At 48.2% G+C, this 15,259-nt stretch overlaps 2 protein-coding genes across 2 annotated transcripts; one reads left to right on the forward strand and one right to left on the reverse strand.

Moving 5' to 3' along the window:
• The first annotated feature begins 6,903 nt into the window (after nt 1-6,903).
• LOC127338714 (NAC domain-containing protein 68-like) lies at nt 6,904-7,683 on the forward strand. Its single transcript, XM_051364727.1, has one exon. It carries the CDS (start codon nt 6,904-6,906, stop codon nt 7,681-7,683), a length of 780 nt encoding a protein of 259 aa, XP_051220687.1.
• A 1,674-nt stretch (nt 7,684-9,357) lies between these two features.
• Nucleotides 9,358-12,963, reverse strand: LOC127327286 (uncharacterized). The gene is made up of 3 exons (XM_051354067.2): nt 11,888-12,963; nt 11,422-11,499; nt 9,358-10,994 (listed from the first exon to the last, which is right to left on the reverse strand). Exons 1-3 carry the CDS (start codon nt 12,830-12,832, stop codon nt 9,498-9,500), a joined length of 2,520 nt encoding a protein of 839 aa, XP_051210027.1. The 5' UTR covers nt 12,833-12,963; the 3' UTR covers nt 9,358-9,497.
• Nucleotides 12,964-15,259: the final 2,296 nt, after the last annotated feature.

Consider the following 15,259-nt stretch of genomic DNA (forward strand, 5'->3'; position numbering starts at 1 on the left):
GATTCCGTTTTCGATGAACTTGAGCTTGTTGTAAAGCTAGCAACAAGCTCTAGAACCTCACACAGATAAACACCAAGAAGCAATAAGGATATGCAAAGTATGCAAAGGATTGAGCTCCCTAAGACGATGTGATCAAGTTACCCAACCGAAAGCCCCTCTTAATAGTGCGGCTATGTATCCTATAATCCGGTCTCCCATCAACCACCTTGAGACCGGTAAAAGGAAAAACCTAGCAAAGCCATACCTTTGCCTTGCGCATCCCGCTTGATCTTGATGATAGCTCTTCAAGCTCCATACAAGCCGGTATGCCTCAACTTGATCATCGTTGCTTCGTGAAGACTCGCAAATGCTCCCCCATACACTATGATGGAAAAGCTCCATTGATGCACATCTTCACAAGTCCATTATCATCAAATGTACGGCAAGCTTCAAGTATGTGATTCACTTGAGACGCTCATCTTGAACTTGCCCAACTCAACCTTGTATCGATGATCTTGATGCCAATACACAAGATATACCTTTATCTTCATGGCAACCATACTTGAATCCAACACATGGAGAGCAAGTAGTACCTATGGAATATTCCTTCATATAAACTCAATGAAAACATTAGTCCATAGGGGTTGTCATTAATTACCAAAACCACACATAGGGGCAATGTACCCTTACACTTGGAGAATTCAGGGAGCCGATATTTGGGTGGTAGTGGGATCAAATCGTACTCGTTGGGGTACGGCTTGGAATAGCCGATTGCCCTCCGTTTCGGCACCATGCCGAACTGGTCTCTCAAGATAGTACTGATCTGATCCGCGGTGCTAGCTGCAGGAGTTGAGCTCTGAAGATTCGCTGGAGTGGCATACTTGGCCAGCCACGCTTGCTTCTCAAGATCTGAGCTAGCTGCAGGAGTTGAGCTTTGGAGGTTTGTTGGAGTGGCATACTTAGCTAGCCACGTCTGCTTCTCAAGATCCGATCCAGAAACCCCTGCTGTTGCAGTCTGCTTCGTGAGTGCCCAGTTACTGCAATCTGGCACATATGTGCACGTGTATCCGCGAGAGATCTCCTTAGGCGCCTCATACAAGAACTGGTAATCACTAGGATCACCACCGATCTTGTAGACGATGAATGCCGGTGAACTCGGCACTTCTGGTGCTGCCAGCGCGAACGGCAGCGGTGGTCGGGTCTGGAGTGGTATCTCTCCTTGGTGAGTCCCTAGAGCAGGTCCTGTCGGAGAGTACTGGTGCCTCATGATTTCCTGGATCACCCGAAGCGCGACACGCTCCAAAGCGTTCACCAGGCTCTCAGAATGGCGGTGTAGCGAATGAGCTACCATGTGATTAACCTCCTGACGAAGAGACCTGGTGCGTTCTTCTGAAGGGGTAGACAGGTCCACTCCATCGAGCGCGCCTTCAGGTGAGAACCCTTTCCACCTGATGCCGTGTGAGCGGGTCCTCTGGAAAGAGCCGATGAGGTCGGCTTCGAAGATAGCTTTGACATCGTCATACTTCTTCTTGAGCTCCTCAGTCAGATCTTCGTACGTAACTGGAGGACCTTCCGCCATCTCAGATGCAGATGGCGATGCCGTTGATGCCGTTGATATCGAAGACTGTCCCACCGGGCGTGCCAGAATGTGTTGGCGTCCGAAACCCACCGGCGAGTAGCGACGGGCAACACGTAGAGCCGGGAGGCTCCCAGAACTGCGGCTGGCACTGGTCCCTCCGAGCGACGGCCCGCAAAGCTCCGGCACGCACGTCCCGATGCTGGTGCAAGGGCGTGCCACGACCTATACCTGGTCAGGAAGGTGATGATCTGCTTCGCTTAGTTTCCTGCATGGCATACACGTAAACATTAAATACGAGCCTCGATCGGCTCTCAGGTTGTCCTGTGAATCGGCTCAAGGAGCCGATCCACCCATGGTTCGTATAAGGTCTACGATCACATGGTGGTCCTGCTTGATCAATATATAGCTAAAACGACCTACGACGATTTAGGGTTTTCACCGCATAATCGGAACATCCTACACGTGATTGAGCCTGGCAGCCACGTAAGATGATAATAAACCAGCCCTAGATAAGACCTAAAAACCAACATAGAGTTGATCCCCGGAACATCTTATCTAGGGCTAGCAAACTACACCCTACGTGCTACTGGATCCTTCAACCCGTTTGCAATGCCTAACTATGCAGATATCAAACTAATCCTTGAAGAACAAGGAGCAATCATAACAGATCGGATCTACTAAACATGGATCAAGCAAGGTGCCGCCCTTACACCTAAGATAGGTGTAAAGGCGGCTAGATGTCTAGGGATAGCATGGAGCAAAGCATGTATCGTGGTAAAACAATGCTAACCCTAACACATCTATGATAACTACGTTGCTCGCCATCAACAAGGCTTCAGTACGAGCAACGCATGAACAACGAATAAACGTATACTGCCTAGATCGCAAGATGCGATCTAGGCAGCATGATGCTTACCCGGAAGAAACCCTCGAAACAAGGGGTTGGCGATGCGCCTAGATTGGTTTGTTGTGAACGTGATTGTTGTTTTTCTCAATAACCCTAGATACATATTTATAGTCCGTAGACTTTCTAACGTGGGAATAATACCAACCGTGTACGAGCCAAATTCTATCTAACCGACACGTATCCTACTATATTTACAGATACACGGGCAAACTAGCCCAAACTTCGTGCACAAGGCCGATTCATGTATATCTTCCGTGTATATTTCTTCAAGCCCATCTTAATCGCGGCCCACCTCTGATCCGGTCAAATTCTGGTAATAACAGAGTTTTTGATTTAGGAAAAAAATGTGGGGATGGGAGGGGATGGGAGGGGATATCTCGGGATTATGTCGTTCAAAACCGGAGAAGTAAACGGACTAGTGGGGATTTTCCGGGATACGAAATAATCCCCTCCCATCCCTATAAATACTCTAGAAGTAAACAAGGCGTTATAGGGGGCGCTATTCTTGGCTCCACTCAGAGCGCGCTCGGCTGGGCCGGCCCATTAGCGAGGACAGGATTCTCTTCAGTTTTTGTTCTGTTTTCCTTTTTTGTTTCGGGTTTTTTTTTTTGGTTCAGCTCGTTTTTCCACTCCAGTTCCTGGTTTTGTCAAACTTTTTTTACTTTTGAAAATTTTGGAATTTGAACTTTTTTCCAAGTTTGAACTTCTTTAGATTCGATTTTTTTCAAATTTGAAGATTTTTAACTTCGAACATTTTTCATTTTGAATAATTTTAAATCAGATTTTTTTCGAATTTTAACTGTTTTCATATTTAATATTTTCTGAAGTTTGAACAATATTCAAATTTTAACACTTCAAAAATTTAACATTTTTACAATTGAACAATTTTCAAATTTAAATAATTTTAATTTTGAACATTTTTTTAGATCTGGACATTTTTCATGTTTAAATTTTTTTTAATTTTAAATTTTAAAAATCTGAACATTGTTTTCAAATGTTAAAAAGTTTTCATATTTAAAAAATTATTCAAAATCCGAATATTTTTCAAGAAAAAACCTCTAGAAAACCGGAAAAAACAAATACCGACACGGGGATCAACTCTGGAATATACAACCGAACTAGGCGCGCTAGGTTTTGAGCCTCGCCTTTTCCGAATTTGAACAATTTAAAGTTTTGAACATTTTTTAAATATCAACATTTTTTGTTTGAATTTTTATTACGAACATTTTTTAGATTCAAACATTTTTGGAATTTTAACAATTTTAGAATTTGAATATTTTTGAAATTTTAAAATTATTTGAACTTTTTACTCCAAACATTTTAAAATTTTAACTTATTCCGTATTTGAACATTATTGAAATTTGAACTTTTCGGTTTAGAATATTTTTCGGTTTCCTTTCTGAACATACTCGAAAGAGTTACTACGTAAACTAGTATACGTACCTAACTTGGGCCGGGCCCATCTTACTCCGGACCATCTGATTTCCTGAGCGGAAGTATACCCGATCACTGCTTAAGGCGATGAGTAGGCGCGCCCCGAAAGGAGGCCGGTAGAGATGGTGAATCCTATACACCGACCAGGTCGGTGCTTACCAAGCACCGCACACCCTGGTCGGGTATAGGGCCCGGCCCATTTTCGTTTTTTCATTTTATTTTCGTTTTCTGTTTATTCGATTTCTTTCTTTTTTTCTTTCTTTTTCTGTTTTCATTTTTTCTGTTTTCTTTTTTTTCTATTTTTTCTTTCTATTTTAAATATCGAAAAAATTAAATTAATTTTTTTATTTTTTAAAAAATGTTCAAATTTATAATTTTTTCAAATTCGAAAAATGTTCAAATGTAAAATTTGTTCAAATTTGAAAAATGTTCAAATTTGAAAATTGTTCAAATTTGAAAATTGTTCAAATTAAAAAATTGTTTAAATTTGAAAATTATTTAAACTTAAAATTTGTTCAGATTTGACAACTGTTCAAACTTAAAATTGCTCAAATTTAAAATTTGTTCAAATTTGAAAATTGTTCAAATTTAAAAAAACGAAAAACTTAATAAAATTATCAAATCAGAAATGCTCGATTTTAAAATTTAAAAGTTCATATTTTGATAAATTTCAATTTTTAAAAAGATTCAAATTATAAAAAAATTAACAGAAAGAAAAGAAACGAAAAAAATTTATCTGATGCTGTTGGGCCGGGCTCAGCAAGCCACGTCGGACCAGGTGAACGAAAAACTGCCGGTCGTGATCGTGGGCCGGGCCCAACAACAGCTGGGGGTGTGCGGCTCCTCGCTCCCCACCGACCAGGTCGGTGTAAAGCAACCCCCAGCTGGTCGGTGTAAAGCGGGGTCGGTGTAAAGCAGGGTCGGGGTACGCTGCAGCGCGGAGATCGGATCTTCACGAGCCCGCTCGGGCTCGGCCGGGCCAGCTGGGCCTGGTGTGATCTGGTCAACGCGTCCGGTCGGTGTCCGCGGGCGGCGGTGGAGGCGGTTCCCTCCGACGTGGCTGCTGTCGTGCTGCCTCTCGCCCCCGGCTGGCTCATCTTGTTCCTGATGTCCCCAGTTCGTTGGTCACGGTGAGACGGCGGTGGTGCCTGCAAGGCCGTGGTGGCGTGAGGTGGTGGGCGGCGAGTGTGGTGGAGCACGATGGAGCGTCCAAGGCGGGACTACGAGGGTCGGGAGAAATCCCTGTCGGTTTCGCCGACACCGACGCGGTGACGCCCGCGGGCGCCACCCTCCCTTCTTGAAGGGCGTTGGGTGAAGCCCTGTTTCCCTATCCTTGCGCGTACTGGGGGAAAACCTAGGATCACTCCGGGCAGCAGCGTCGTCATCGTCGCATCCCTTCTTGAAGGTGTTGCTTGTTACGCGGGGCTTCCATGTGCTATGCTTGTGGTGGACATTCTCCGGCGGGCGCAGCGGTTGCGAGGCATCTCCGTTTTCGTCAATCCGACCTTTTTCGGCATTAGTTTCTCTTGTCTTTCTTTTGTGTTTTCTTTTGGGCGTGCTTGTGTTGTTTGCCCCAGCCATGGATCCTATGTTGTATCGGTCTTGTGCTATATTAATATAGCGGGGCGAAAGCCTATTTCGAGGAGCAAGTTGGTCACGAAACCTATTTCCCGCTCATAGCGGGCGCTATTCTTCGCTCCGCTCAGAGCGCGGTCGGCTGGGCCGGCCCATTAGCGAGGGCAGGAGTTTCCCTTCGGGTTTTCTTCTGTTTAGCTTTTTCTTTCAGTTTTTTTTGGTTCAGCTGGTTTTTTCACTCCAGTTTTGGTTTTATCAAACGTCTTTTTTTTTTACTTTTTAAATTTGAATATTTAGAATTTGAACTTTTTTAGATTTTTTTTGAATTTGAACAATTTTTAACATTGAATTTTTTTTATTTTGAACAGTTTTAAATCTGAATATTTTTTTTAAGTTATAACTATTTTCATATTTGATATTTTTTGAAGTTTGAACAATTTTTAAATTTGAACATTTACAAAATTTAACATTTGTTCACATTAGAACAATTTTTAGTTTTGAACATTTTTTAGATGTGAACAATTTCCATGTTTGAACATTTTTTGAATTTACAATTTTAAAATCTAAACAATTTTCCAAATTTAAACATTTATTCAAAATCTGAATATTTTCAAGAAAAAACCTCCAAAAAATCGAAGCAAACAGATAACGACACCATCAACTCTGGAATGTACGACCGAACTAGGCTCGCCAGGTTAAATGGTCCCACCTCAATAGTAGGGTTTTGAGGCTCGCTTTTTCCGAATTTGAACAATTTAAAGTTTGAACATTTTTTAAATATCAACATTTTTTGTTTTGAATTTTCTTACTATGAAATTTTTAGATTCAAACATTTTTGGAATTAAAAAAATAAATTTGAATATTTTTAAATTTAAATAATGATTTGAACACTTTTTACTCTGAACATTTTAAAATTTTGAGTTCTCCGTATGTGAACATTATTGAAATTTTAACTGTTTCAGTTTTGAGCATTTTCAGTTTCGTATCTAAACATACTCGACGAGTTCAAAAAAACTACTCCGTACTATGTAAACAGGTGCACGTACAGTTCAAAAAAACTACTATTATGTAAACTGGTGCACTTACAGTTCAGAAAAACTACTATGTAAACTGGTGCACGTACCTAACTTGGGCCTGGCCCATCTTACTCAGGACCATCTGATTTCCTGAGCGGAGGCGTTCCGGATCGCCGCTTAAGGCGATGAGTAGGCGCTGCCCAAATTGGTACCGTGGTCTAGTTTCCTTATTTACGCACAGGCCCGGACTAGTAACAGCCCAACATGCCCTCACGCTGTCACGCGTTTCAAATCCACCCCTTGCCTGTGTTCTCCTCCCGCAATTCCCAATCTCTCTGCTTCATCTCCACGCGCGCGCGGCTCCTCCTGCCGGCAGCACCAAGATCCAAACCCTAGCCCTCTCGACACCGCTCATGGCGTCCCCGCCTCCCTTTCCAACGCCTGAGCGCGTCCCCGGCCTCTCCTTCGCCCCCCAAGACGACGAATTGATAACCCGCTACCTCGGCCCCAAGATCGCGCGCCAGCCGCTCCCTGCCGCCACCGCCGATTTCATCCATGAAACCGACGTTTACGCCGCCGATCCAGCCGCTCTCTGCGCCGGCTTCCCTCCGGCGTACTCGGGGATCGACGAGAGCAGCAAGATATGGTACTTCTTCACCAGCCCGAAGGCCAAGAACAGCCGTGGCAGTCGGAAATCGCGGACTGTCGGGGAAAACCAGGGCACCTGGCATTCCGAGAGCCGGAAGGACGTGTTCGCCGGGAAGGAGAAGGACCGCCTCGTAGGTTACCGCCGGAGCTTTAGCCACGAGACCAGCAGCGGCGGGAAATCTGGGTGGCTGATGATGGAGTTTGGGGTTGGCGCCAATCAAGAAGATGGCCCGGTCGTTTGCAAGATTTACAAGACCCCTCGCCCTGCCACGGCCGGATGCTCAAGCTCAGCGCGCAAGAAGAGGAAGGCCACGGATCCGGCGGCACCATCAGCTCGCGTGAGGCGGCGGCTCAACTTCCGTTCCCCTCCAGCGACTCCTAATGATGATTTCTTGAACGAATCCCAAAGGCAGTACTCGGAGGCAGAAGAACAGACACCAGCGTTCGATCCCATCTCCTTCTTGGCCGATGGCCACGCCCTTTCCACTGTGAACTGCTACGACACATCCGTATTCCGTCCAAGGCGACTGGCCGACTGCTCCTGAGAATTCTGGTTCTTGGACCACCGCCGATCCTTTGCTGCCCGTCGAGATACGGCCAGAGGAGTCGGCATCAGCTGGAGATTGCAGCTTCTTCTTCAGCGACCATGCCGGTTTCGGGCTGAGCTGCCCCGGCACAACCAACATTGCCCCCGGTGCCTATTGGACCTCTCCGTCTCCGGCGGTCTCCGAACAGTATGTCGAGCCATCAGCCGAGGATTGCAGTTTCCCCTTGAACAATCATGCCGGTTTTGTGCCGACCTGCCCTGACACAACCATCTTGCCCCCGGCGGCGTCCCAACAGTATAGTGGCGAGATTTCCTACGGTTCTTGCACAAGCGGGATGGAATTCTTCGAGACCTTGCCAGTCACCGGATTCCAACACGACACGCCGTTCTACTGGCCCCGCGAGCCCTCCTCTGCTCCTACAGCCTCGTTGGCGGCGTCGACTCCGTTGCGCAGCTGCGGGACGAATTGGGCTTCTCCAATGCTGCTGCCACTACAGGGATGGAGGAACTCTCTCTGCTGATCAAGAGCCATGACCCGAGCTAGCTAGGCTACTGAAAGGATAACAGCATCCTCTTGCTGTACCAAAGGCAGCAAGACATTGACCATTATTAGTTAGTAGCATCTCCATCTGAATGTTTAGGTCTCGGACTATTCTCAATTTTGGATGTTTGTTCGACCTGTGTGCTGTGAGTTCCTCTTTCGGAGCTGATGACCATTCTGAAGGCCTCTCCAGTTGCCACTACAAGCAGTGACTGGTTATCGTCTGTCAATTCTGAAGCTTTGATATTTGCTCGATCTGTGTGTTGTGATTTGTGACTTCCTTCAATGTAATCTTCATAGGCTGTTGTCTCTGAGCTTAGAACTGGCTCACGAACTTACGAATCCTTTTCCTTAATAATCCTCTGAATGTTTTGAATATACTCATATTTACTTGTTGTTTTCTTGTTGATTTACCTCTGATTATTAGGATATCCCAAATTTGCTAAGATTGTGAGTCATGCCTGCTGCACGAATGGCCAATTGATTCCCTTTTGTTGTGTTCCTCTGTATTTTTTTATCATGTGTTTATCACAATATAAGGAAAAAAGTAAATCATTATACATTCCCATTCAATTAAAATGCAGGTGGTGAGAGATCTCTATCCAGTAAACAGTATGAAATTTTGTCTAAATAAAATGTCTTGTGATTTCCTTGGGTCAAGGTAATTATCTTAGACTATGCAAGAGCTGATAACTAGCTCGAGATATCCTGTGAACATTACATATACTTCTCCCAAAGCCGCTCAGGAAATAATGGTACCATTTGATAAACAAATGTTCACAACTGGGCAACAGAGTAATAAGAAAACCATGAGCATACCCTGTTGATATTGAGATTTAAAAAAAAAGGTAGCAGCACGCCTGCAGAAATGCTGCATGATCTCAAGAACTGGATACATCAACTGAAAGATACAGCCGAAAAAATGTATAGCAAATTCTACTTCCTCTGATACTGATGTAAGACGTTTTAGATGTTTCAAAGATGCACGCATTTACCAAAAAAAAAAGCTAGAATGTTTTACATTGGTGAAACGAGTGAGTATATAACCAAGGCTTGTCAAGAATCCAATCTCATATGAGAAGGAAGCCAGGATACAGTGCTGCTGCTGCAAGCACTATAAGTGGATTGATGGGCACCACAACGGAAAACAACTTGCATATTACAGCAAACCGGTTACACATCTCTTTTGGGAAAAAGCAGCATACTTGAAATAAATGAAGTTCATTCAACATGAGTCAAAATTACACCCGGCGTAAAAGTATCACCATTAACTACCTACGATTCCTGCCACCACCAGCACCACCACCTCTCCCAGGTGAGTGTCGGCCCCCACGCTGCTGTGGCCTTCTTCCGCGGAAGGATGAGCTCCCTTGGTTAAACTGCCCAGAATTGAATTGCATAGGAGGCTGAACTCCATTGGCTCCATCACCCTGCGGTGATGGAAGGGAATTGAATTGCATAGGCGGCTGCCCTCCATCTCCATGTGGTGATGGCATGCGCCCATATCCTTGCATGTTAAATCCAGGAGGCTGGTCTCCACCATCAACATGCGGTGATGGGAAGCACCCAAACCCCTGGGCGTTGGGAAATCCAGCAGGCGGCCCTTGGTCGCCTGTCATGTGTGGTAGCTGGCCACAGTTACCTTGCCCCATAGGCAATTGAGATGCCAGACCAAATGGATGATTTCCTGGCTGTCCACCAAAAGGCATCGGGTTTCCAGGCATTCCATTACCTGGCATAAATTGTGGTGGGGCCATGGGCATTCCATTTGGGAAGCCACCAAAATTCTGATTCTGTAAATACTGCTGGTATTGGCTGGCTCCAATAAGTATATTTTGCATAATATTGGCTGCAAGAGCAGCTCCGTCAACTCTCATGTTTGGCTGCGGTGGATGCGGAAGACCGCCAGGCCAAACCATGTTTGGCTGCTGATGAGAGAACTGTTGTGATGGATTGATGAAGCAACTACCCATCTGATTGGCAAGTTGAACAGCTGATGGCATAGAATGATTCATTGAGATCGGTGGCAACATTGTTGGTGCACTCATAGGGAAGTTTTGAGGACCTGGTGGACGTGTCATGCTATCAGCCCCAGTAGGAGCCATATCTGACCGATGAAAATGATACTGTGATCGGTGATCTGGTGTGGGTGCATCATGGATCCTTGGTGGCATGTCCCTTGATGGTGTACCCATAGAGAAGTTTTGAGAACCTGATCGATGAGTTGGGCTGTCAGCAACAGCAGGAGCCATATTTGAGCGCTCGAAACGACGCTGTGATTGGTGACCACGTGTCGGTGTATCGTGGATCCTAGGTGGCATGTCATTCCGGAATCCAGCATTTCTGGCCTGCCCCCTCTTCTTATCGCCAGAAGGTTTTTTAGAGTCAACCTGCCTATCAGTCTGCCTTTTTGCTAACCGTAGTGATCTTTTGTACTCAGCTTCCGCCTCGTCATCAGAGAATTCAGGTTCATCTGCCTCCTCGTCATGATCTGCAGATTCATCGTAGCCTTTGGCATATAACTCCTTCATATTTAGGATATGATCTGCAAACTCCGCAACAAAAGAGATGGTCGTTCCTGCACTGATACCACCAGGTACTTCTTCCACGGAGTTGTACCGCACAAGATAGTATGGGTTCTTTACAGGTCCAAATATATCATCGACAATGCCAAGTGGTGTCCTGCTTTCAGTTATCCAGAGTATAGAACCCTCAGTCAGGGGACTGTGTTCCACTGACCCTTCAACAACCACTCTCTCGCCCATGATCTGGATGAACAGCAGACATTCAGAATATGGATCTAATAATAGGAAATATACTATGTGTATTTTAACAGTCATAAATGAGCCTGTTCACAAAATCTCAAAACAGCATAACAGAAAAGTGTGCTTCTCAAAACAATAACTGCGGTAAAGGAAATATATATAACCCAAAAAACTTCCAAATTCCAGAATGAATTACTAATAAGGTAGAAACATATCAGGGTGAATACAGGTACTATAAAGAGATTTTTAGTTCTTACATTCAAATTATACTGCTTTTAACACCTACAAATGACGGCAACTGATAGGTTCTTCATCAGATATCGTCTAGAAAAGGCAGGTATTCATAAAGTGCTGGAAAACCCCAGCTTTTGTTCACCAACAAATGCTAATAAAAGTTGGATGAAAATTCAGAGTTCAATACAAGACTTACAGCTGAAATAGCTCCCACTGGGAGTGGCTTATGATGTGGTTCCAGCTGCACTTCAATCTTTGGAACCGGAGGAAGTACCTGCAAGGCATGACGATACATCTACTTCAGGATATACATAGAAACAAGTAACACTGAAGTTTAACAATTACATGTGTGATTTTTGGCAACTGAGCACATAAGTATATGTGTGTAGCAGCTTCGTAGTAGCAGAGAATACTTTGTTGCTATATTACAGCTACAGAAAGTGCAGGATTTTCACAAGAGCAAATGGATAGGTGAGTATTAACTTTTAATGGACCATTAACTAATAAAATTGACCATGAAACAGATATTTATACAAGTCAGTTGAACTAATTAGAACCAAATACTAACTCATTAGCAAATGAATCAAACTATACTACATGCAAAAAAAGGCACCTAAAATACTTGACAGGCGAGCTGAACAGAGCAGGGTACAACTTAATACCTCTACTTCATGTTTGGACTTGGCAGGACCCCTTGGTGTCTCATCCTCGTCATCATCGTCGACTTCAGCCATCAACTCACCCTCTTCCAGGATGGCCTCAAGGTCAATAACTCCACCCTGTTTCTTGGCCACCGGCTCTTCCTCATCACTGCTCGACGAGGCTTCGCTAGACTCCTCGTCACTGCTGGACGAGGCTTCGCTAGACTCCTCGTCGTCGCTAATCTCCAGCACTTTGTGATTGCTGTCCACCTCACCCTTGCCTCCTACAGGACCCACTTCCTCGTTCAGCGAGACCCCCGAACTCATCTCCGCATCAACCGCGGGTATGGTACTAGTATCAGCATCGACATGGGCTACGGTACTAGTATCAGCATGAGCAGGAACTACTGCACTCATCTCTGCATCAACAGCAGCTACGGTACTGGTATCAGCATGAGCAGCAGCTGCGGCGTTCATCTCCGCATCAACAGGAGCTACGGTACCCATCTCAGAATCAACGGGGGCTAAGGTACCCATCTGGGCATCAATTGCTCCCTCGAAAGTATCCCCTTTTGCTATCGAATCGCTATTCCCCAATCCACCGCTCAGCATCAGAGCCTCCTTCTTGACCTCCAATTCGACGCCCAGGGGGGCATCGGACAGGCCGAGCATCCCGTCCTTCTCCGCTGTGGCCTCCAACTCCTTCACGGGTTCCACACCCAATCCGCCGTCATCCTCCGGGACAGGGACAACAGCGCCGATGGGGCCCATCGGCTCCATCGCGCCCGGAACCGCCTCGTCGCCGAGATTGAAGGTCTTGGCCAGCTCGGTCGCCATGGCCTGGTCGAAGTCGAAGTCGAAGTCGTCGAGGAGCCACGCCTCGACGGGGTCGAAGTCGGCTGGCGCGGGCGCGGGCGGCGGCGGTGCGGAGGAGGAGGGGGAGGGGGGCCTAGGATGCCGCGCCATGGGTGGTGGTGGTGGGTGGGGGCTGGCAGAGGTTTGGGAGAGGCGGCGCCATGTTCGATTTTATCTCGCGCTCGCTCGTGCGTGGGGGTTTAGGGTTTTAGCGTCGCGGCGGCGGGACGCGGGGTGCGGACTGGAGGAGGAGAGTGTGGAAGCACGCAGGTTCTCGCGGTGGGGAAGTGTCTTCGTCCGCAGGTCCGACGTGCACGAATCTCAGCGCTCCGAGACGGGGCCGTTCGTCGCAGCCGCATTTAGGGCATCTCCCGCGGCGAGACGCATTTTAGCGTCCGCGCGCGTCCGTTTGCGTCGACCCTTTTGGTCGAAATCGACTGTGCGTCCGTTTGCGTCGGGGGTGGCTCCAGCGGCACGACGCATTTTTTAGGACGAATCCTTTTTTTAAAAAACATGAAACATAGTTTACATACTTAAAAAATAAACCTAAACGCCTACTGCTCCTCGCCGCTGTGCTGCTCCTCGTCGCTGTCGAGCACGATGAGCTCCGGTACGACCCAAGGCCAGTTGGCATCCGGGGAAGCGTACGCCGGGCGCGCCGCCGCCGCCCGCCAGTGCTCGAGGTTGAGGAGGCTGCGGCTGTGGCGGCGGTGGAGGGGCCGATCGCGGGCGTGGCGGCGGTGGAGGCGCCCGATCTGCGAGCTGTGGCGGCGGTGGAGGCGCCAGGTGCCCGCGGGCCGTGGCGGCGATTGAGACGCCAGTCTTTGTGGCCGTGGCGGAGGCGCCGCCGACTCCAGGAGCGTCTGTCGAAGTGCTTCCTCCGCCGACAGGCCCAGCGGCATGACGGCGGTGGCGTGAGCGGGCAGCGGCGGCCGCACAGCGCGTCGTGCTCGGAGACGAGGACGGCAACCTTCGCCATCTCGTCGTTCGTCATGTTGTCCGGAAGTCGAAGTTCGGCCCTCCGCCAAGGCTCGCCGCCATTCGTGGAAGACGACAGCGACATAGTCGTCGCTGTCGTCCTTCACCTCCTCGCTATGGTACGCGAGCGCCTCGACGTAGTCGTCGTCATCGTCGTACACGGCGTAGGCTTCGTCGTCGTCGTCGGCGTCGTTGTGCTGCGTCTGCTGACGTCGCGTCCGCGCCTGCTGACGACGCGTCGGCACCTGCTGACGACGAGCCGGCGGTGCAGGGCCGAAGGGGTAATCCCTGTCGCCCATGAAGCTTGCCCTTCGTCTCATGTCCGTCTCCGTGGACAGGTACGTACGCCAAAGCTCCGAGTCGATGGCGTACGCCGGATCGTCGCGGAGGTCCGCCGGCAGATACCGCCTCCTGCGCCGGATCTCCGCGGTCCGATCAGGCTCGCGCGCAGGTACTGGAGGGATAGGCACCCGGCGGCAGCTGAGCCGCCAGCCTCCAGGCAGCTGCACGCCGGACCAGGCGTCGTCGCACGGCATCCATTTGCCGTGCATGAGCCTCCCCACCGAGACGGGGAGCGGGATCTTCTTGCTGTCGCTGCCGGAGGCCTCGAAGTCATTCTTCTTCCCCATGGCGCTGCGGCGGTGGTGGTGGTTGTGGAGGTGTGGGCGAAGGAGCGATGCGGCCGGTGGACTTTTATGGGCGGCCACGCGCGGGATACGATGCCATTGAAGGCGCCGCAGAAGCCCAGCCGCCGCCCGCCGGTCTTGTATGTGAGCAGTAACAGCCGCACCATTGATGGCGAAGGCTGCGGCGCAGACGCGGAAGCGCTGACCGCCTGAATCGATGCCCTCGATGCAGACTCGCTGCCAGGCGGGCCCGGTGGGGAAGCGAGCGGACACTTTGCCCGTCTGCCGAACGTCCGCCGAGACGCAAACCTGGCGCATATTTGGGCCAGGTTTGCCTCTCCCGCGGACAGCCCGGTCACTTTGCGTTGCCCCGCTGGAACAGGCCCCAGACGCATTTCCGGTCACGGCGGACGCAAACGGTCGCTCAGCGTCCGTTTGCGTCGCGCCGCTGGAGATGCCCTTAGCAAATTGTTCATGTAAAAACATAAATTGGCAAGCGTTCGATTTGCAACAATAGTAGCGTAACACCTTCCTAGTCTCTTGCTTCATTGGCCATCATGGCCTCTTTCTTGTTTTCATGATCTAAGTGAAAAAAGAAATTACACGGGCGTGCTTGGGGAAAATCGACTTCCCTTGCTCCTGCAGCCTAGTGAGCAAATTCAAATGTTGCATGTGTTACTCTCAAACACATTGAAACGAGAGAAACACTATTAAGGCGGTGGATTGCAATCCCGGCGAAGAAAGCGGCGGTGAAGGCTAGACGATTAACCTAGGCCAGACTGATCAAGAAGACCTGACCTCACTAGCTCCGCGGCGAAGCCTAAATTGGCTGACATGAAGCAACTAACCAAGACACGAACACCGCCTACAAAATGAGACGACATAACGAGATTCGCCACTTTAAAGAGCGCAACAGCTTGACGATTGGACATGT

This window comes from Lolium perenne, chromosome 1, assembly GCF_019359855.2.
Source record: "Lolium perenne isolate Kyuss_39 chromosome 1, Kyuss_2.0, whole genome shotgun sequence".
NCBI classification, from domain to species: Eukaryota; Viridiplantae; Streptophyta; class Magnoliopsida; order Poales; family Poaceae; genus Lolium; species Lolium perenne.

Bases quoted from the DNA above. Each gene is read 5' to 3' on its own strand.
- LOC127338714 (XM_051364727.1), top strand. From the start codon at position 6,904: ATGGCGTCCCCGCCTCCCTTTCCAACGCCTGAGCGCGTCCCCGGCCTC.
- LOC127327286 (XM_051354067.2), bottom strand. From the start codon at position 12,832: ATGGCGCGGCATCCTAGGCCCCCCTCCCCCTCCTCCTCCGCACCGCCG. The intron at 11,500-11,887 runs GTATTAAGTTGT...CATGCCTTGCAG, and splicing joins AGTCCAAACATGAAGTAGAG to GTACTTCCTCCGGTTCCAAA. The intron at 10,995-11,421 runs GTAAGTCTTGTA...CTGTTCATCCAG, and splicing joins CAGTGGGAGCTATTTCAGCT to ATCATGGGCGAGAGAGTGGT.